At 41.7% G+C, this 22930-nt stretch overlaps 1 protein-coding gene across 2 annotated transcripts in view; it reads left to right on the top strand.

Annotated features, from left to right (window-relative positions):
* Positions 1-22930, top strand: part of tll1 (tolloid-like 1) — a 69855-nt gene that overhangs the window by 40138 nt on the left and 6787 nt on the right. For both annotated transcript variants that reach the window (XM_070550185.1, XM_070550184.1), the window contains 8 exons: positions 2320-2436; positions 2696-2841; positions 3542-3737; positions 3945-4070; positions 5867-6027; positions 6114-6294; positions 17679-17804; positions 20873-21000. In XM_070550185.1, coding sequence (XP_070406286.1) covers positions 2320-2436; positions 2696-2841; positions 3542-3737; positions 3945-4070; positions 5867-6027; positions 6114-6294; positions 17679-17804; positions 20873-21000 — 1181 coding nt within the window. The remainder of the gene's footprint in view (positions 1-2319; positions 2437-2695; positions 2842-3541; positions 3738-3944; positions 4071-5866; positions 6028-6113; positions 6295-17678; positions 17805-20872; positions 21001-22930) is intronic.

Genomic DNA, 22930 nt, shown 5'->3' with positions numbered 1-22930 from the left:
GGCAGAAAAAAGCTAAATACACATATTGAGAAAAAACACAGCAGCTACAATGCAATTTGATCCTATCCACAGAAGCAGCTGTTTAAATTAAAGCCCAGACTCTCCTCTTTACAACAATGTAAGTACCATTACTCTACCTGCAAAACACAAGGAACTCAAACAAAACAAACCAAGCTAATATCATGAAGTCAAAAGCGTAAATTCAGTCTTATGTTTGCTGGTTTATGGTCATAATAATCATCCATCCATCCATTTTTGGTCGCTTATCCAGGTTTGGGTCACGAGGGCAGCAGCCCAAGCAGGGGGGCCCAGACTTCCCTCTCCCCAGCCACTTGAACCAGCTCTTATGGTTTAATCCCAAGGACAGCTGAGAAACATAGTCCCTCCAGCATGTCCTGGGTCTTCCTTTAGGTCTCCTCCCCAGTTGTGCTTGCCCTGAAGACCTCACCAGGTAGGCATCCAGGATGCATCCTAACTAGATGCCCAAGCCACATCAACTGGCTCCTCTAGACGTGGCAGAGCAACAGATCTACTCCGAGCCACCTACAGAAAAAAACTCATTTTGGCCCTTGTACCCGTGATCTCATTCTTTCGGTCGCCACCCAAAGCTTGTGATCACAGGTGAGGGTAGGAACGCAGATCGACCGGTAAACCTTCTAACTCAGCTCTCTATATAATCCATGATATGGTAAAAAAAATAAATAAATGAAAACATGAGGTTCATGTAATCCAATGCCCCACTGTCACAATGAGCAGATTCCTGACTGTCTTGTGCTTTTTACCGACTGGAGAGCATTTACAAGTCTCAGACACCACATTCCATCATTTTTCAGTTCCTCATAATCAAAAATCTCCATGTGGTGGTCTCAGCTGCTCTAGAACAAAGAACAGTGGAGCTAATATTAAAAAAAAGTTAGAACGAACGGTGAACTTTGGAGAGCTTCCAGTTCTGGGTGAACATCCTGAGCTGAGCTGACACTCTGCCCAGTTTTAGTTACAAACCTCTGTGACCAAAGGTTCCTATTTTTTGTTTTGGAGGGATCCAGTGTGCAAGCGCCAGTTAGCGTAGGTCTATGGTAAAGATTGCTGTGCCTGAAAAGGAACAGGAAATGTGCCACAAGATGACCCGGCCATAGTAAAAGTCTGAAATAACATTTTTAAACTACAATTAAAGCATTTTTCCAGAGTATTTCTGTTAACCGATGCCACCATCTAGTGGCTGACAAGCATATCACACAAATAGTCCCTCGATCTGTTTTTTTAAGATGGTTTATTGTTTATAAATGTGCTTTTGTAGCCAACAAACAGAGGTAAAACATGCTGTTTTACGAGTATTATTCTCATGTCACGTGTTTTCATATATTTATATTCTAAAGACTTGTCCGTGAAAAGTTCATCAACTGCATCAGCCGAGGTATTCCTTAAATTTGAAGCATCTAAGCGGTAGTCTAACGCTATTGGTTAGTTCTGGCCGGCGCTCTGTTTCCTATGGCAGAGCTCTGCGGGGCAGGGGGCATGCTTAGCACCAAAAAAAAAAGACGTATTGCTTACATTATATCGCAGTACACGATAAGATAATCACCTTTACGGATTTCTGACAAATCATAAATATTGTCTGAAAGGGGAAAACTCCGGAAAGATACTTCAAATGCAGATTATACACAGCACTTATAGTATGTATGATGTATAGATCATTTAGTTTAATTTTCATGTTTTTTTAATGCATTTTGTGACTCCTGTCTTCTTATTCTTCTTCTTCCTGTAAGACTGGTGGGACTGTGGACAAGCTACTACTGGCTATGAGTCGTAGCTAAATTATATTTGTACATATATAGGATGGCTTGCAAGGAGACCAAACCAGCAGAAACTCAGTCGGTTTTACAGATTTTGAGTTAACCTTTATGAATTAATAGATAATAGTCCTTAACAATACACTCAGCAGAGGCTGGTAAATCAAGTGAGAATTTGTGAAACAAAAAAGTTATTCTAAAGATGGGTTAGGGTTAACATAAGATGGCCTTATGCTAAAATGCTGACATTAAATGTTTCTTCAATGAACACCCAGCCTTTGATGATAGATTAAGTTTGTGCTAAACAAGTATTATAATTTAGCTTTAAACCGGAGTAAAGCAGGAGGCTGTTTTTGTCTGGAGATTACTGAATTAAACACACTCGCAACTGGAAGTAGTGATGTCACATACGATGTTATCTCTGTGTGTGTGTGTGTGTGTGTGTGTGTGTGTGTGTGTGTGTGTGTGTGTGTGTGTGTGTGTGTGTGTGTGTGTGTGTGTGTGTGTGTGTGTGTGTGTGTGTTTACAGGCAGGTTTTGTGGAGACAAAATTCCTGGCGTTTTGATTTCAGCTGATAGTAGAATGTGGATCGAGTTTCGCAGCAGCAGTAACTGGGTTGGAAAAGGTTTTGCTGCAGTTTATGAAGGTAACTCCTCTTTAAAAAGAGAAAATAATGAGCTAGCAGTTATAAAACAAGTGCATGTGAGACGAGTGGCTGTTAATGCCACAGCTGGATGAAACAAAGGTGGATATTTGATGACCTTGTGAATTTTACAGGAAGTTTTCTTGGGCCGTTCATTATTCATGACATACTCAGAATGAGTTTTGTGTGTCTGTGGTCTAAGTTGATGCTAATTCATCCTGTCTGGTCTGTGTCTCTTTTCTGTCTCTCTTCTGCTGTTCAGCGATCTGCGGAGGAGACATCACCAAGGACTCAGGGCAGATTCAGTCTCCTAACTATCCTGATGACTACAGGCCCTCCAAAGAGTGTGTGTGGAGGATCGCCGTATCTGAGGGATACAATGTTGGGCTCAGCTTCCAGGCCTTCGAGGTGATCCCCCCCACCACCACCACCACCCCCGCGTGCGTGCGTGTGTGTGTGTGTGTGTGTGTGTGTGTGTGTGTTTGTAAGGACTAAAGCAGTCAGCTGAGAATTATTTCCTGTTTTGCTTTAGTGGTATTTTGCAATCTGGCTTTTTTTCTGTCTTACTATTTTCCCTTAAATTTCCCTCCCTACTTTTTTTTTGAGTATTTTGTGAAAATGTCAATAAATAATAATTATTTTGCGCTAATCCAGAACAAAAGCGTTCTCCTCCCTAACCCAACAGCCTCTGTTAGGGGACATGGCATCACATTGGTCAGGACTGATGAGCTGATAAATAATCTGAATGAAACTAAAACAAAGGGCATTACTTCTATTTACAATCAGCTCCAAGCTCCTACGCAGCTAAACAGTTCATGTAAAGTTATTTTATGAATGTTTAAACATTCATACATTTTGGGTATTTAAAGCTTCAATGTCACTAGCAGCAGCATGTAGCACCTCTGGGGCATACAAGGACCCAATATTTCCACTTACAATGTAATGTGAGATTATAGACTTTGTGGGGTTTATAACACTGTGCTGCATAAAAAAGGTGACGTTTAGAAGACTGGAGCAGTTTTAAAACAGCAGCAAAACTCTTTGGTCTTAGTTCTTTCCTGTGAGAATTTGCTGCATGTATCTAACAAGAAGTTTGTGCATTTTTCAGATCGAGAGGCACGACAGCTGTGCTTATGATTACTTGGAGGTTCGCGATGGCCCGCTGGAAACAAGCCCTCTGATTGGTCGATTCTGTGGCTATGACAAACCAGAAGATGTGCGCTCTACATCACACATTTTGCGGATGAAGTTTGTCTCAGACGGAACAGTGAACAAGGCTGGCTTTGCTGCAAACTATTTCAAAGGTGTGTGTGTGTGTGTGTGTGTGTGTGTGTGTGTGTGTGTGTGTGTGTGTGTGTGTGTGTGTGTGTGTGTGTGTGTGTGTGTGTGTGTGTGTGTGTGTGTGTGTGTGTGTGTGTGTGTGTGTGTGTGTGTGCGCGCGCGCGCGCGTGTCAGAGGATCATATTTACACCAACGCATCAGTTACATGCTCTGGCATTTGTGTTTTTCAGAGGAAGATGAGTGTGCCAAGCCAGACAACGGTGGATGTGAGCAGAGGTGTGTAAACACTCTGGGCAGCTTTAAGTGTGCCTGCGACCCAGGTTATGAACTGGCCCCAGATAAAAAGAGCTGTGAAGGTAATGACCAGTCTATATGTGTGTGAGTTATATGTTTTCTACATACATTGTTGTTTGAGATGCTTTATATTTATTTTGAATATAATTTTAACAAATCAGAAACAAACAGCTCACAGCAACAGGTAAACAACCACAAAATGCACAAACTAACTGTAGATTGTTGATCCAGTGGCTTGCATGGCTTCAGAATTCTTCAATTCCACAAAACAGATGAAATGTGTGTAATGAAACAGAAATTGGAACCACTGAGTAAACCACTTGAGAGACTGAGAGAGGAAAATCGGTGATTTTCTTAACAAGAGTAGCAGCTGTTATCATTTTTATTTCTGTAAACCTGCTTCACATTTTTGTCTTCTCCCACTTAAATTCAGGAATGGTTATCAGGATTTTAATTCAGTTCAATTCAGTTTATATATATAGCGCCAATTCATGATAAGAGCTGTCTCAAGGCACTCCACCTTCCTCAGGATCCACTGATTTCCCTCTTTCCTATTCACTCTCTCTCTTTCTTAACATTTTATTTTTTTAATCACAATTGTCTATTTTTTGTTCATTTTAAATATATTTGTAACCATTATCTAAATTATTTTTTATATTTTTACATTTTTTTGTTTTTGTGAAGCGCCTCGTGATTTTTATCTTGAGAGGCGCTATAGAAATGATATTTTCTTCTTCTTCACACAATCAACATTCCAATTGAAGCCAATAGTTAAACGTTTCCTATGTAAGAAACCCAGCAGGTTGCATCGAGTCACTGACTTGTTGTGCCAGTGTCTTCACAGCAATCCCTATTCTAAGCAAGCATGTAGTGATAGTGGAGAGGAAAACTGTCTTATTTTAAGTATTTTTGAAACCGTGAAAATAATTCAGCGATCCAAAACATCATGAGCTGGTCCTAACTGTTGACGTTCTTCCCAAACCAAACATAGATAAGAAACGTTCCAGATGACTGGCTTTTGAAAGACAAGCTGCTATAGCAAGTTTGGAAAACAAATCCACATAAAACATTTTTCATGCACCTTAACTTTCTAGCATAGTGTAGCCATAAATATATTGTGGAGATAAATAAAAAACATGAAAAAAAGGAATAAAGTGGTTCTCGTATTTTTCTAAAAATCTCCGCCAATTACATGTTTTGGACAGAAAGCAACTATTGGACCATCCGGGGTTCAGTCTCGCCTAACCACCACACGTCGCTGGGTCCTCCCTTCATTACACACTCATGCATTTTGCAACAGAACACAGCTGGTGTGAGAGGTTCTCCGCTCAGTAACATCGGAGGAGAAGAAACAGCCGGCTGCTATTGCTTCAACTTTAGGACAAACTACCAGAGTCCCAAAAAGAAAAGCACCATTTGAAGTCATGGGCAATAAAAGACATTTGGACCTGAAAACAGCAACTGGTGTTTAGCTCTGTCTTGTTTCCTCCGGCAACACAAGTTTCCGGTTCCGGCAGAAATGTCTTGGGAAAATACCGAAGACAAATCAAAGTATGAGGACCTGTTAAAAAAAAGCCTAAATGTCAACCAAAACATTTGAAAAACTATTAATTAATAAAAAAAGTTAAGAAGGTCCTGAGAACATTAACTCCATCGTGCTCCGGCAACTTCTTCAATTTTATTAACTTTGTAATCGAGGGACAAGGGTGTGTTTTAACTGAGTAAAATATCAGGAAACGAGCCTGTTTATTGAATAGGTCGTTCAGTCTTTTGGCCACCCCTGCAGCAGCAGCCATATTGGAGTTTAGTAGCAAATAGAACATTAAAATGTATTCTATTGTAATTTGTGTGTTTGCAGCGGCTTGTGGCGGCCTCTTGTCCAAGTTGAATGGAACTATCAGCACTCCTGGCTGGCCCAAAGAATATCCACCAAACAAGAACTGTGTGTGGCAGGTAGTGGCTCCCAATCAGTACCGCATCTCCATGCAGTTTGAGGCTTTTGAGCTAGAAGGAAATGAGGTGAGCACGTTCATCTGCCTGCGTGCTGATCTCCAGGTGCGCAGTGTGAGGTCCTAACAGTACCTTCGTCCCATGTGTGTGCTTAGGTGTGTAAATATGACTATGTAGAGGTGCGCAGCGGCCTCTCGTCTGACTCTAAGCTGCATGGTAAATACTGTGGCACTGAAGTCCCTGAGGTCATCACCTCTCAATACAACAACATGAGGATCGAGTTCAAGTCAGACAACACCGTTTCCAAGAAAGGCTTTAAAGCTCACTTTTTCTCAGGTAGGACTGGTGTGTGAGTGTGTGTGTGTGTGTGTGTGTGTGTGTGTGTGTGTGTGTGTGTGTGTGTGTGTGTGTGTGTGTGTGTGTGTGTGTGTGTGTGTGTGTGTGTGTGTGTGACTGGAACGCCCAGAATGTACACGGACAAAGGAGAGGGGAATTATGGCGCAGGAGTGGTTTGTGGTTTTGATGCTCAACACCGCTGGAATCCAAGCAGACTGCCAGGATTTCCAGCTGAGTTCAGAGCTTTCCCTCCTACAAGCTGTGTAAATTTTAAATCTGTGAGTGATTTAAGTGTTTATATTTATGAACCGCCTTTTATCTGGAGTATTACTCCTGATTTGAAACACGTTCAAAGGAGAATGTACAAGGAACTCACTATTGTGTTTATGATGTACCAAAGTCTATATATTTTATACAAGTTCATTCAGTGAAAGTTGGACCTTTTCCATGTTCTTGTCATCACATTTTAAGGAACATGAGGCACTTTTTGACTCTTTTTTTGTTTAAATTTTATTAAATTTCTAGCACTATTTTATCTCTAATATGTAAAAAATTAGTTAAGTGTTAAATGAATTGAATGAATGAATTAAGTTTTGGTTGCAGTGATTTTCTGTTCCCCTGTCCTCTGTTGTGTGTGTGTTGCTCGTGCAGCCTTTAGTTTTTGGAAAATTAACATTTTGTGCGCAGCTATTTTAACATGTTTGTAGTCTCATGGGTGGCTTCTGAGCCTTTCCCCTGAGACTACGGCCCCCTGCACCCACCCCTTCGCTCTGCCCTTTCTCCCTCAGACAGACTGGCACTGTGTCAGCAGCATATGTTTGTCTTTGAGTCATGCAAGGACATAAAGCACAGCCGTTCTCCAACTATCATCCACACCAACGACAAGCCGGCAACCTCATCAAAGGTTGGAGGTAACACAACCTCACAATAGCTGTCTCCGACTGGCTCTGAGGGAATGGATGGATCTTGTTTTTGTAGAACGGATCAGCACCGTATCCATTCTCCCCCAGCTGGAAACATGTTGGGTCCCACTTTTTTAGAAACACAACCAAAATATCTACCAAAATATAACTGTTTCACTAGAATGACATCATGATGATGTGACGTTAACATGCATGAAATCATTCAGTAAAGTTTCTCTTGTTTAAATGAATGATTCTGTACAAGCTGCATCTGTAAAGCAGTAGAACAAGTTCAGGTCAGACAGCCTGTCTTTTTCTACAACGCTGATAAAACATCAGTGGAAAGTTTGGAAACAAAAAAGCAGAATTTCTTGCTGGAAATTGTGTTGCTTCATTTACGTGCATGTGTGCATAAACAGTCCCAGCACTAGAGAAAGAAAATAGAGGGATATTCATGCACAGTTAAACAACTGGAAAAAATCTCGGGCCACAGCTGCAATTTTGTGCACGAGACCAATAATTACCACCCAATTGTTGTAGCAGGGCGCACATAATAATCACAAATGTTCTCAGATGAAAAATCCACATTTTTATGAGTTTGTTTTTAAATATAAACTCAACGTTGTCAGAATATTATGACAGTTTGTTCTTTAACTATGAAAACCCATTAGATGACTTTGCCTTTCATGTCAGTTTTAATCCAAGTCCTACACAATCTTACACAATATTGCAAGATCTTGTATCAGGGCTCAGAGCAGAGGTGGGCAGTGAATAGTTACATTAAATTCAGTAAGTTTTCAAAAAACATAAGCTTCTAGGAGGAATTTTACTGCATTGTACTTTCACTTGAGTAATTATCATGAAGAATTGCTACTCTTACTTGAGTACAAGCCTTAATTACAAGCCTACACTACCACCTCTGGCTCAAAGTGGGTTTTGAATTACTCTGAGTTACAAATACACCAAAATTCAGCTCAACATGGCCAATTTGGTGCTTTATGATGTAAAGAAAATATTGACTGGCTCAGTTATATTGTAAAACTGGCTGGCTGGTCATATTGTAAGGAGAAACTGTCTTTACTCAGTTTTATTGTTAAGAAGACTCAAAGGTTGTTTTCATCGATAAACTGCCGATAATATCTGAGTGTCTGTGTTTCAGTTCAATGAGGAAACCAGTTTGACAATTAAAAGTTTTAATTCTTCAAATTAAACTAATGATTTTGAAATTGACAAACAGGAAATAACAATCAACATTGGCAACTTTGTGGGACAATCTTTAACAGTTGATATGTTGTTCTTGCTCAAATAGACCTTCTGGTGAATTTATGAAGATTGAGAATGTTGTGAGTTGTGAGAGTGATATGATGTGATTATGGATGCGTGTGGGTGCAAAGTGTGGTGAGATGAGGTGAGATGGATGCGTGTGTGAGTCTGAATTTGCTTCAGGAAGAAACAGGTGTCTGAGTGAAAAGTGATGGTTTGAATAAACTTAGGTTTAGTTGGAAAAGATGCATCAAAACGCTATCTGTCGTGTTTTGCCTCACCGAAAATCGGACCCTCTGTTGGACCCGGGACGTCACCTTAGGATGATGTTTCATCCAGGGCACCTTGGCTGGCAAAGAAGACAAAGATGCGCCGCGAACCGGTCCAGAGTTGCCCTCGGTACACGTTGATGGTAAAGCGTTTTGTCGATGCGCTTTCTTAAGTTAATTCACTCAGAAATCAAAAGACTCGGTAATGAGTCTGCGTTAGAAGTTGCGATTCAGCTATTCTGCCTGGCTTGGCAGGAACGGCGTGAGAAAAGGGGGGGGGGGGGGGGGGGGGGGAGAAACGAGCCAACAGGCTCTGTCCCCCCTTTGGTTTTCAGGTCCACTCTCTTTCGTTGTCAAGCACGAACTGAAATCATAAGACTGAAACTTACCAAAAGCCTTTCTCTTCTCAAAGCAAACATGTGCGTCATCAAATGTGTCTGGAGTTTACTGTGTGAGAAGATGTGTGTGGGTGTGTGTGAATGTTTGTGTGCTTGAGTGTGTGTGAAGGTCAGTAACAAACATTCTCAACACTATTTAAGAATCGATTCATTAAATCTCTTATAATTACCCCAAAGCATAAGAACCATTCATTTGATTAAACACATTTATAATGAGCAAAATGGTAATGGTTACTTTAACATTAAAATCAAGAAAAAGAAGTTTAAACTTTATGTTTTGACTTGGTCTGGGTACAACTCATGGAAACACATCTTCTGGTAGACTGCAGGTGGCTGATGTTATGGTTTCCTCCCAGACTCGCTGGCGTTCAGGTCTTAATCTGTGGGTGAAAGTTCTCAGCGACCCAGCTTTGACCCAGCTGAGTCCAGCACCACCATTGTGACAGAAAACCCATATTTCCTCGCGGTACAGACCCCCCTTTTTGTGACGACATGGTGGTCAAGCAGAGGCCACCTGACGACACAACCTCAATAACGCGATGTACTCGTGAAGGCAGACATCCCAGATGAAGGCAGGAACGATGAAGCGTCTCCACAGGTCTCGTGTAGAAGGGAGTCTATCCTGATCAGACGATTAAGGCCAAAACTGTTGCAATCATTGTAAAGTAATCCACTTAGGAAACCTTGAAAGCAGAGCTATTTCAATAGCAGTTAATTTCATCAGCAATAATGCAAAGGTATTCAAAGGATATGCAGCTCGTGTGTCACACGGAGCCGGGCAGGGGATGTATTCCTCAGGCGTAATCCAAGTGAAGTCCAGCGCAGACCTCGACCCATCTCGAACCACGACCGAAGCCCCATGCGACAGGAAACCAGCTGAAGGATGGTGAAGACGACCCCTCTGATGGGATGTAGGCCATACGAGCTCGGAGAAGGAGACAAAGTGAGACAGCCCACATGATAGATAGCATTTGATGCAAATCAAAGAAATCAATCAAAACCTATCTATGGGTGCTTCTGGGAAAATGTGTAGGCATTTTGTGAATTATCTAAAGAAGAAATGTTCTGCACCCTGCTCTACATGTCATGTAAAAACGTGATGCAGAGAAAACACAATTAAAAGAAAGTAAATCCTAACTGATATGTGAAACTCAGCAGGCTGCATTAATTAAAGGCATATATATAAAAGAAATAATCATGAAAATGAAGGGCAAATTGGCTTGTGGCCCTTTAAGTAATAGTAACAACATAAAATTAAATTTGTAATCAAATACAATCATGCTACACAAAGCACTAATAAAAAAGATAGAGATGTAAATCAATTCTAAAAATGTAAATCAGTAGGTTAGTAATCCCTAAAAATGTGAGTTAGTAGCAGGTGTCCTGGCTGGAGGCAGGTAACCTGAAAAAAAAATTCAAAGGATATCACATTTGTTAAAAATTCACCCCACAAACGAGAGAATTTGTAACGGTCCACCAGTTAGCGGAAAAGAATCCGGTCAGAATAGAGTTGGTCAGAGTAGAGTTTTGAATCTGGTATTGCGGACCCACAGAGACACGAGTTTGGACGTATCTGTGGGAGCAGGCTCATAAGCGATTTGGTTATCAAACTGTTTGTATCTTGTGTTACGAACCCACAGGGAAACTTGTTTGAATTTACCTGAGGGTTCCGTCCGGAACTCGAGTGAAGCTGATGGTATAACTGTTAGATCAGAACCTGATGTTACCTGCTCAAAGTTGGGTTGCAGCTTTACGGAGGCGACTTTGTTGTGATCAGAAATAGTAGTGAACTGGAAATGCGAAAATGATGCTCGCAAAGCAGGAGGAGGCTCCCCACCCCCCTTTTGTATCTCAAACTTATGCCGTGTCTGTGAGACAGGAGAAGCATAACAAAGAACAGTTCTTAAGCTCTTAAAAGCCCTATTACCAAGAAGATACACATTGTCGCCTGGATCGTGCTGAAAGAGTAGGTGGTCAGATGTCCAAAGACCTGGAGGTGTTGGACTTTGAGGTTCTGAAAAGGAGTGATCCAAGGATGGTTGTGTCACGGGTGTCAAAGCAAACCTAGCCATGTTTAGAATCAGATACAGACATGACACTATCGAAAGGAACATGTTCTGCCCTGAAAACTGAAGCCAAGAATACTTTATTCCCAAGAATGATGGAGGTGCCCACACAGAATCAGAAAAACCCGGTTTAACCAGAGTAGTTACAGACTGACTAGAACTCCGCCCCGTAGAAGGTGCAGCACCTAACTCCGGGTCGGAGGTCAATGTTGTCAGCTGAATTGGTGGAAGGTCAGTGTCGAATTCTGCAATGACCCGCCCGCTCGGAGGAGGCGTTCCCCCGAACAGCCTGAAGTCCGCAACGGAAAACTCAGTGCCACCCGGCACCCCCCTTTTGTCAGGCGGGGCCCCGAGCAGAGCATCACTGCACCCAACTACACCTCCCGGGCCGGGTGGCCTTCCCGAGCCCGTGAGAGAGGTGTGCACAGCAACCACTGAGGCGTCCTCAACATCGGCACTGACCACTTGACTGCTGGAAACCGCAGGTTTTCCTGGGCCGTCGTGGTCACATGAAAGAGAAATCACAGGAAAAAGAACACAGAGGCCAGAGACAGAGTCACACCCCTGTGAAAGGAGAAAAGAATTGGCCACCGTATTAGCAGAGGTCACAAACTGAAAAGTGACAAGGTCATTCACATAAAGGTCAAGATGTCCGGGCACAAACCCTGCAAATGGGAAGGTTGCTCCGTCCGGAGACCACAAGTGTTTCACGGCGGCTGACGTTTCCATCACGCCCCGATAAAGAAGCTGGCTTGTGCATGAGGCGGACTGACGAGTAAAGCAGACCTCTGACTGAAGCGGTGGATCACAGCCTGAAGATTTCACACCCATGCTGGAGAGATGGTCAGCCTTTAACATGGATGACAGAGAAGAAGCATCTGGATCCAAAGTGTTAAGCACAACCTGTTCATCAGAGAGGTTAACCATAGGCTCAAGAGATTTATTCAGCTTAAAAGTAGCAGAGAAAGTGTTGTTTATTTCAAACCTTGATATTGATGGTGGGTTTTTGACCCCCTGGAAGAAATAAAAGTAAAGAAAAAGCGTTATGACTGTAAACAGCATGTTGTTTGAATTCACGTCATGAATTGCAGACCAGAACCACCTCCGACCCAGAGCCGCTGGCACCGAACCACTGCCACTAGTCCCCACCATGCCCGACCGGCGGCACCCGCCTAATGCGGGCCCGTTCGGGCGGGCGGAGGGACCAGCGTGGCCCGACCGGTAAACAGACTCCTGCGTCTTGGCATGTCCTGGAAGCAGAACGTCAGAGAACCTTACATCAGGTGTAACAGTGCAAGAAAGATTTTGTCGTGTCTCGTCCATCTCTCATTAAGTTCAGAGCAATTCGCGTTTTTACCTTCTGAGTCGACGTAAAACTCCGGGCAAATTCCTTAATTTATCTCACAATCAAGGACTGTCCGTAGCGAAACTTATCTTTATGACACAGGGTAAAACAAGGAATTGTTGATAGAGAAATGAATACACACAACTTCACAAGATGGAAGAAAAAGGCATGGATCCGAGCAACGGAGGCTGTGAAAGCCGACCCGTTCACCGGTCCAAAATAAAAATAAAAAAAATAATAAACCCTACGCTGCCGAGATGTTATCAGACGGACAAACGTAGCAAACTGTAGATTCTACACACCGTAGCGAATTACAAGAATCACCGCCGATGCGGGTTTCGTGAGGACACAGACTGACTGTGTCAGAAATGGTTTGACAATTTAACGGGACGCGTTCCCTTTTTGTCCAACTGTGGCGTGCTAGCTTAGCTCTCCGGCTAGGTCTAGCTTTTCTGTCTGTAGCGACCAGACTTAAATTTTCCCGATTAACAAGCAGGCATCTCGCTCCGCTTGTAAAAACGGACTATAAAGCGTACGCAATCTGGATGCAGTAACGCGTGACAGCCATGACTCGACTTACAGCGTTTACCGAGCAAGTTAAGCTACGGTAGGTGCCTACGAGCATTCCGGTTTAGATTAGGCTTTGATCAGTTGCCTATGAAATGGAAATATCTTCCACAATAGCTCGCCCACAGTGTCAACACACTGAGACGAAGGGTGTCCGAGAATTTAGTTTCGGTACGGAGGTTCGGAGAATTTAGTTTTAATTTTAGGACTGAGGATAAGCTGCTCACGGTAGCTCACCCAGAAAGGTTCAGAGCGGAAATGTAGCTTTCCGACCTGAAGAGGTTAGAGGCGCGGCGTCGCGTCAAAATGGACAGAATTTAGTCAAAATCACAACTCACACGTTCGCTCCGAAGGCGAAGATGGGATAAATCAAAGTTAGTTCTGTAATTTGCGGACAATTTGAGATCGGAGTTCTTCCGCCGTCAAGTTCCCACCAGGACGTCTCCCGGAAGAGTGACTTCAGCGGAACAATTTCCGTTTTTTTTTTCAAAATAAGACATCAAAGTGAAACACAGAGAAAAGCGTAAAATTGTGAAAAATTCGCTTTCAGATGTTAGAAATCAGACATATCGCAGATATAGAAGACTGGATACGCTCGCCATATTGTAAAGAAAATATTGACTGGCTCAGTTATATTGTAAAACTGGCTGGCTGGTCATATTGTAAGGAGAAACTGTCTTTACTCAGTTTTATTGTTAAGAAGACTCAAAGGTTGTTTTCATCGATAAACTGCCGATAATATCTGAGTGTCTGTGTTTCAGTTCAATGAGGAAACCAGTTTGACAATTAAAAGTTTTAATTCTTCAAATTAAACTAATGATTTTGAAATTGACAAACAGGAAATAACAATCAACATTGGCAACTTTGTGGGACAATCTTTAACAGTTGATATGTTGTTCTTGCTCAAATAGACCTTCTGGTGAATTTATGAAGATTGAGAATGTTGTGAGTTGTGAGAGTGATATGATGTGATTATGGATGCGTGTGGGTGCAAAGTGTGGTGAGATGAGGTGAGATGGATGCGTGTGTGAGTCTGAATTTGCTTCAGGAAGAAACAGGTGTCTGAGTGAAAAGTGATGGTTTGAATAAACTTAGGTTTAGTTGGAAAAGATGCATCAAAACGCTATCTGTCGTGTTTTGCCTCACCGAAAATCGGACCCTCTGTTGGACCCGGGACGTCACCTTAGGATGATGTTTCATCCAGGGCACCTTGGCTGGCAAAGAAGACAAAGATGTGCCGCGAACCGGTCCAGAGTTGCCCTCGGTACACGTTGATGGTAAAGCGTTTTGTCGATGCGCTTTCTTAAGTTAATTCACTCAGAAATCAAAAGACTTGGTAATGAGTCTGCGTTAGAAGTTGCGATTCAGCTATTCTGCCTGGCTTGGCAGAAACAGCGTGAGAAAAGGGGGGGGGGAGAAACGAGCCAACAGGCTCTGTCCCCCCTTTGGTTTTCAGGTCCACTCTCTTTCGTTGTCAAGCACGAACTGAAATCATAAGACTGAAACTTACCAAAAGCCTTTCTCTTCTCAAAGCAAACATGTGCGTCATCAAATGTGTCTGGAGTTTACTGTGTGAGAAGATGTGTGTGGGTGTGTGTGAATGTTTGTGTGCTTGAGTGTGTGTGAAGGTCAGTAACAAACATTCTCAACACTATTTAAGAATGGATTCATTAAATCTCTTATAATTACCCCAAAGCATAAGAACCATTCATTTGATTAAACACATTTATAATGAGCAAAATGGTAATGGTTACTTTAACATTAAAATCAAGAAAAAGAAGTTTAAACTTTATGTTTTGACTTGGTCTGGGTACAACTCATGGAAAAACATCTTCTGGTAGACTGCAGGTGGCTGATGTTATGGTTTCCTCCCAGACTCGCTGGCGTTCAGGTCTTAATCTGTGGGTGAAAGTTCTCAGCGACCCAGCTTTGACCCAGCTGAGTCCAGCACCACCATTGTGACAGAAAACCCATATTTCCTCACGTTACAATGACTAGCGCTGACAGAAAAGAAAATATTACGGTGTTTGTGTTATGATACTGAATCAATATGCATAAGTAGTATACCGATTTTTTAACTGAGAATTGACATTTACTGCATTTCTTTTGTGTGGTGTAATTCAAACTCTGACTGCTAGGTTGCAGCAGGTTTTACCAACTTCATTCTGACGCAACAGCGACAGTGCTTTTGTTTCCTTTAGTGACGTGCTGTTATGCAGGTAACATTTTGACCTATTTATTGTGAGTTTTTCATAAATTAAATTCAGTCTTAAAAATTCCAAATATCATCGGGCTCTTAGTATCACAATATATCGTATCATCTCCCCTGTATTGCGATATGTATCGTATCGCTAGACTTGCCAATATACTTTCCTGTTACACAATATATGGGAAAATCAAAGGCACCGTTTAACGTTCGCAGGCTTGCAACGAGGAAGGCTGTTGTTGATATAGCATCCAGGAAACAGCAGAGAATGTCTCGGCTAGTAGAAGCTAACTGTTAGCTTCAGCAACTCCACATCATGGCAGAACTCCTTCAAGCTTGTATTGTTTGTGGTGATAAAACGCTGTAAAAAAATAATAGAGTCATTGGTAGAGTTGTGTTGCTGTTAGCCAATCAGAGGAGATGTCCAAATATCAGGAAGTAAGACTCCAAATCCTGTTGTCTGAAGCTACTTTCTCCTCCAGCTGACTTGTACACCCTCAAACAGGCATATCTGAGCTTTATTTTCCCAGGAGAAGAATGTACAAGGAATTCATTCCTATTTGAGTCCACTGTAAATGTATTAAAAATATAAGTAAGGTTGACCTTTAAACCTGCCTGACCTGAAATTTTAAATTAAATTCAGTCTTAAAAATTCCAAATATCATCTGGCTTTTAGTATCACAATATATCATATTGTCTCCCCTGTATTGTGAAATATATTATATCAGCAGATTCTTGCCAATACAATTCCCTAGTGACAGCCATCTTAATTTGGGTTTATGCCAAAGGTTAATCAGTTGGGGAGCTTCCCAATAGCTCTGATTGTTCTAGTCACTCACAGGTAACTATTGCTTATCAGTGCATGTTCACACTTGTGTTTGAGCTTTGTTTGAACCTTCAGGGATAACCTTTGGTTGGCAAGAAGCCAGCAGCTTTAGGGAGGTCCCTCCAGCCTCCCACATACTACAAATCCATGTGCATGCACGCTCTAGTGAGTGCATGTGGACATTTTGAGCTTGACCTGGAGACACCTACAATGATCGACCGCAAAGCTTCTTAGCCAGTGATAGGCTGAGACTGAGCCTACAATAGCACCGTAATACCACATCTCACACACACACACACACACACACACACACACACACACACACACACACAGGTAGAGAGGATTTAGTGGTTTCATTAAAACCAGATCTAGTTGAGTTGAGATGAAAGTCAGTGTCTGTGTCTAATCTCACATATAAGCAAGTTTCACACACAAACCCACCAGAACACCCTGCTCGGTGTCTCCCAGACCTCTTCCTTGTACAATGCTTTCTTTTTTCTGATGTGGTCGTTCTTCCGTTCTCACATCTTTCTTCATTTATTTCTTTTTCAACGTGGCAGCCCCATTCAGAGCAGGGTATTTTCTGCTGTTTCCACCTCCACCCTGTCATCCACTCCACTGCTGCAATGGACAGGGTTATTGTCAGCCCGTCACCCACAGGCAAAGGCAGGTTGCCAGGAGAAACCATTAGACTGATGGATAAAGAAGAGAATATAGCAAAGAGAAGAGACACAAACTTTGATTGGGTTTTCTTTACAAGTTTTCATTTTAGCCTAAGGGTCCATAACATTTTGTCCAGGGAGCTCCTCCTCCTGGCATCAAACTTGCATGCATTTTCTTTATTTCATACTCTGCTTGATCAAAAGCTGATAAACATAGCAGATGTGAGACCTAATTAGAATCAATCATCATGTCAAACATACAGAGCATTGGTAGAACCTACCAGAAAACATGTCAGGTCTCATTTTTGCAGCTTTGACTTTAACCTTCAACAGCAAACTGTGTAGTTCTACGCTAACTAACCTTCCAGCCTTTTGAACTTAACTGTAACATACTGTCATAAAAAGTTTAACTTTTAGATGTTTCTTGGTGGTTTTGGTTGCAGTGTTGAAAGCTGGCATGACTCTGGTTTTTGACATTTCCTCTGAGCTTTAACATTCAGCCTCGATGATTAAACAAAAACAAAGTTTAGCTAGGAAGCTGAATGTAGTTCTGTCCAGGCATGTTAACGTATTAACCACTTCTGTCACCTTGTCTTACATCATCGACCTGTCCTCTGTTGGGAACGTTTCCTGCTGTCTCCTCTTTTTTCTCTATTTATTCTTTTCTCTATTGCCTCCCTTTCACCTCTGATGTTTCCACATTAGTGATCTGTGTGTGTGTGTGTGTGTGTGTGTGTGTGTGTGTGTGTGTGTGTGTGTGTGTGTGTGTGTGTGTGTGTGTGTGTGTGTGTGTGTGTGTGTGTGTGTGTGTGTGTGTGTGTGTGTGTGTGTGTGTGTGTGTGTGGGTGTGTGTGTGTGTGTGTGTGTGTGTGTTCCACAGACAAAGATGAATGCAGTAAGGACAACGGTGGCTGCCAGCACGAGTGCGTTAATACAGTGGGCTCTTACGTTTGTCAGTGTCGTCATGGCTTTGTGCTGCATGAGAACAAGCACGACTGTAAGGAAGGTGGGTTTCATTTCCGCATGCACACACACACACACACACACACACACACACACACAATCAACAATAATCCCAAGTGATTGGAAATGTGGTTGATCTTCCAGAGTTGTGACTTGGTTGTGAGTTGGTTTATAGTTACAACTGTTTGGTTCACCTTTTTCAAAGGTGACCTTTAGTGCTGTTTAGGATTTTAGTCTCAGCTTGAACTTGTATCAAAAATTCCTGCCTGACTCACATTTGGCTTAAAGATCCACGTCAAGTAATATAAAAGGTACACAACATGGAAGAACAGTGAAATGATCACCATACAGTCTAATGTCTCAATCATGTTGGAAGGAATGTAACACTGGGTGGTTGTCATTTCTTCTGCTTTCAAAATGGCCAAAAAGGAACCTAGTCACTGATGTCTGAGTCCGTGTGGGTGCTGAGTCTGTGCTGGCTAACACACCAGAGCTGGCATTTGTAATTCCACACTGGTGGGTAAAACACAGCAGCGTTTTGTACCTAAGCATGTAACAGGAGCCCAGAAGTTACTTCTTGTACCCCTAAGAAGCCATGGCATATTTTTGTTTTAGAGGCTAATGTTGAGCTAACAGTGCTAACAGTGAACTGGAAGCAAATAGTCGAGTCTAAAAATAGCTCAAGCTTCTTTTTCAATTACCAGTAAACTGATATTACAGTGAAATGTATTTATCTACTTATGACTCAACTTCACTAATCATCTAGTCTTCTGGTGCTGAGCTGCAGCTGGCAGCAGACATTAAAGTCACAGAGAAAGTAAGAAAATGACACTTTAAATGGGTTAACTGTACAATAAGGGTCTCTTTATTAACGTTAGTGTATTATTAAGCATTAATAAGCAAAGAAACCCATTATAAACGTACTTAATGTTGTTAACTGTCCTTAAGATTAAGACAAAGGGCCGGTGTGTGTGTGTGTGTGTGTGTGTGGGGGGGGGGGTCTACTTAGCAATGCATTACTTAATATCATAAATATTAAGCTGTTGTTATTACTTTATTTAATCATTTATTCGTGCTAAAGAATACACTAGGTAACGTTAATATAGGGACCTAAAAGTGTTACCAAAACGGACTGCAGTAACTAACTTTGACCACAGGATGTCACTCTTACACCATTCTTACATCATGCACCTTTAACATCTGAAATCAAACATTGTTGTATGAAATTATTACATTGATATCATGAATGAAACACAGACTTGTTTTAAATTTTTCATAACAAAGGGAGCTAAAAAGATTGAGACATCAGTAAAATGTTTATTAAAACCGTTTTGGATGTCCCCACAGTCATACAAACACTGCTGAAATTTTAGACCAATCTCTTTGAAGTCCAACTTTGGTACACAGACATAAACTCAACATCAACACACACATGAACACCCCAGTAAAGGTACCTTGTGATGCTCATAAAATGACTTGTATTTCAAATAACTGGGAGCTTAAAGACTTCACATATTGCTCTGTCTGTACATGTGTTTGTTTCACGAGGCTTGCTTGACCCGGTAACCTTGCAGAATCATGCTGATCCACTTTCCCATGACAAGGCATTTTTTTGTAAGTTGACTTTCATAAAATCTAACGTTTGTGTAAAGATGTCACCTGGTAGATTAATGTAAAAAGACATCAAATCGTACACTCTATAAAGGCATTTGTTGATTGCAACTGTTAGCTACTGAATAAAGGTAACCGGATGGCTATTTTCAGCCATTCCAACCAATAACAATAGAAAATGTAGAATTAGACATTTGCATTAAACACGTTTTTAAAAGTTGCACTGGTTGAATTTGTTTAGGAAAGGATGCCCGCCAGTCTCAGACTCACGGCTGTTTGTCTTTAGCATGCCACCTGGATTCCTACCAGCATTCATCTAACTCACAACACGTGTTCTCAGATGCCACATGTGACTACAGTGGCTGTCTTTGATATAGGGTTCTGGGGAGTTTTTCTGAAAAGAGCTTCCAAAGTTCCCTTCTGAGACTCTGACTTCCAACCAGGTGAAGTTTGTTGACAACACGCTGCAGTTTTAGTCAGCAGACTTGATTCTGAAGTGAATGGCAGCTGAATGATAACAGCTGAAAAGTGTAAACATGTTTCTCTGCTACAACTCACCTGACTTTAATGTGATTATTAGGTTTCTGTGGAACTTATGAGCTGCTGAACAGGTGATTCAACTGTTTAACCAGGTGTGTTGGAGCAGGGAAACAGCTAAAACATTCTGGATAGTGGCCCTTGAGGACCAGGTTTGTAGACCCCTGCTCTCTAGACCATATTTGGTATGAAGGCAAGAAAATGGAAGCTACTTCTGTCACCAGCTAAAGCTAACTACCAAAAATCTGAATCTACAAAGAAATGAGAAGTTTCCCTTTTTTCCTTTAGATTTAGAAGTTTAAATAGATCCAGGCCAGATATACACAAACTAAAGGTAATGCCATATATATATAGTTATTTTTTATTTTATTTTATTAATTTATTAAAATATTTGTTTTGGTTAGTTGAATCACTGATCTATACTGTGCTGTCCAGTCATGGCCCTATCCTACATGTTTTAGTGGTTTCCTGCTCCAACACACTTGATTTAACTTCCTCAGCATGACTTCAAGCTCTATAAAAGCCTGATGAATCATTTTGATCAGGCATGCTGCACATGCAGGGTGACCACCAAATGTTATAAATGTTTCAGAATAGTTGCCTAACTTGTCATTATCTGAAATTTGACTAAATGGATGTGACGAGACTTTGTTTTTTTTCCACATACTGACATTGTTTCAATTCATATTTCCAGTTTATTTTTAGTATACTCCTATACAGAAGTGCAAACATAAAAACAAGTAAAAATATGCAGTCGTCCAGCTGCAGCTACATGAGTTTGTGCATGCTTTCATGTGAAATTCAGTCTGAACTTGTGACTAGAATGTGCTTTCTTTGAAATCCTTTCTCTCCTTTCGTTCTCTTGTTTCTCTCCTTCCTGTTCCCTTTCCATTTCCTCTGACCTTTTCCTGTACAGCCACGGTTTTAACTTCCTTCCTATCTGTGTGCGCTTTTGTGCTTCAGCTGAATGTGAGCATAAGATCCACAGTCCCAGCGGGACCCTGAGCAGCCCCAACTGGCCTGACAAGTACCCCAGCCGTAAGGAGTGCACCTGGGACATCACCGCCATGCCGGGACACAGAGTGAAGATCGTAAGTGTGCGATAAGATGATCATGGCAGGAGTGCCTATCCCAAAGAGCCTTGGGCTTCTTTGCCTCCTTGTTGCACACAAAAAAATCTCTTTTTCATGTTGCAGTTATGAAACCTGAATGTGAATGGAGGGATAAGCACTTGCTCAGATATTTGGGTTAACTGCAAGAATGCACTCATGTGTTAACAAGAGGCCTTGGGCACTGGCCATCTGTGTCCTTGTGTGTTTGTGTCTCTTTGCGTGATTGTATGTTTTGCCTTTACCCCCCCCCCCCACACACACACACACACACACACACACACACACACACACACACACACATCTGTTTTTCTACCCATATTTGGACTTTGGATTGACTTCCATTCAGTTTAGTAACTACATTTATGCCTAACCCAAACCCTTACCCTAACCATCTACTCCACCTAACCATAACCAGTGTACTCTTAAACCTAACTGTAACAAAAACTCAATTCACATCTTACCTCTAAACCTCGCCCCTAAGCCTAGACCATGGGGTCCACCGTATTACGACCGGGTTTTGGTCCCAATAAGGCCGATCAGTCTTCAGAAGATTAGTGAAAATGCCAGTTTTGGTCCTAAGTAGGATAGTTAAACAAGTACACACACACACACACACACACACACACACACACACACACACACACACACACACACACAGAAATCTGTTATTAGACACAGTGAAACAAACTATATTTTTCACCAAGTACTTCTGATTTTGTTTGCAAGTTTCCTGCTCAGGGAGGGGGAGTCAACTTGTGCACTCCAACAAAGAAACTTAAAGGAGCATTATGTAAGAATCATACACTGAAATTATCACAAAACAGTCTACTGTCTCAATCGTGTTGGAAGAAAGGTCACAATGAACCAGGTTTCATTATTAGCCCGGCTTGGGGGTGTCAGCTCTTCTCCTTTTGATTTAAACAGCAGTTACTGTTTACGATATTTGAGTTTGAGGTTGCCGAATCTGCAACAAACTAATGCAGCAGCATGTGCATTTATTATAATTTGACACAGTCAGGCCAAAATGTCAAGAGTTGTTAAAAAACCAAAGCCAGTAAAAAGGAGTGACCCAGAAGTTATTTCTTGTGCCCCTAAAAAGCCACGGCATCTATTTGTTTTTCTTTTATATCGGGTGAAGCAGGCTAGAGACTAACGTTGAGCTAACAATGAACACAGGATGTCCATCTTGCAGGGTGTCATTCTTACAAGTTGCACCTTTATCTCTGAGAAGCTGAAGCATGTGTTTAAACAACACATTCTCACACCCAAAGCAGCTAAAACTGACGAAGCGTTTGTGCGATGCACTGTGCCAGAGTGTCGCTTTCCAACACCCGTGGTAAAACGGACATTTCACTGACATTCAACCTCTAACCTCTAGCGATCTAACCTTTCCCTCACCCCCATCCTAACCTTAACCCAGTTTCTCATTCTAAATTTCCCATTTAACATGTTTGAGAGGAACAAGTCTACAAGAAACAAAGTTTTGCATGTGTAAGTGGGTAAAGGTTAGAATGGGGGAGAGGGAAAGGTTAAATTGCAATAGGGTAAAGGTCACAGTTTGCTAAAATCTCTGTTTCTCCGCGGGCATCAGAAAACGATGCTCTAGCACAGTGCGTCACTTCCAAACACTCGGTCACCCTTCGTGACCGCTTTGGTGTGAGAATGTGTTGGTTTAAAACAAGACACCAGAGAGGGGTTAGAAACTTCTGCTGTTAGATCAGACAGATGTGGCTTGAAGGCAAAGGGAGATATGTGGTGTTCACATGCTCATAGTTTCATGTGAATCAGTGGCCAAGACACAAAAACCTTCATACATAAATATAAAGACTGTGATTGGAGTTATATTATCTCCAATTTTCCCCATAATAGCCACACATGAAATTGCTTGTTCCATCACAGCGAGTCTAGA

The sequence above is a fragment of the Nothobranchius furzeri genome, chromosome 4 (assembly GCF_043380555.1).
Source record: "Nothobranchius furzeri strain GRZ-AD chromosome 4, NfurGRZ-RIMD1, whole genome shotgun sequence".
Lineage (NCBI taxonomy): Eukaryota > Metazoa > Chordata > Actinopteri > Cyprinodontiformes > Nothobranchiidae > Nothobranchius > Nothobranchius furzeri.
The sequence above is the reverse complement of the archived record's forward strand: the minus strand, read 5'-3'. Positions and strand labels throughout refer to the sequence as shown.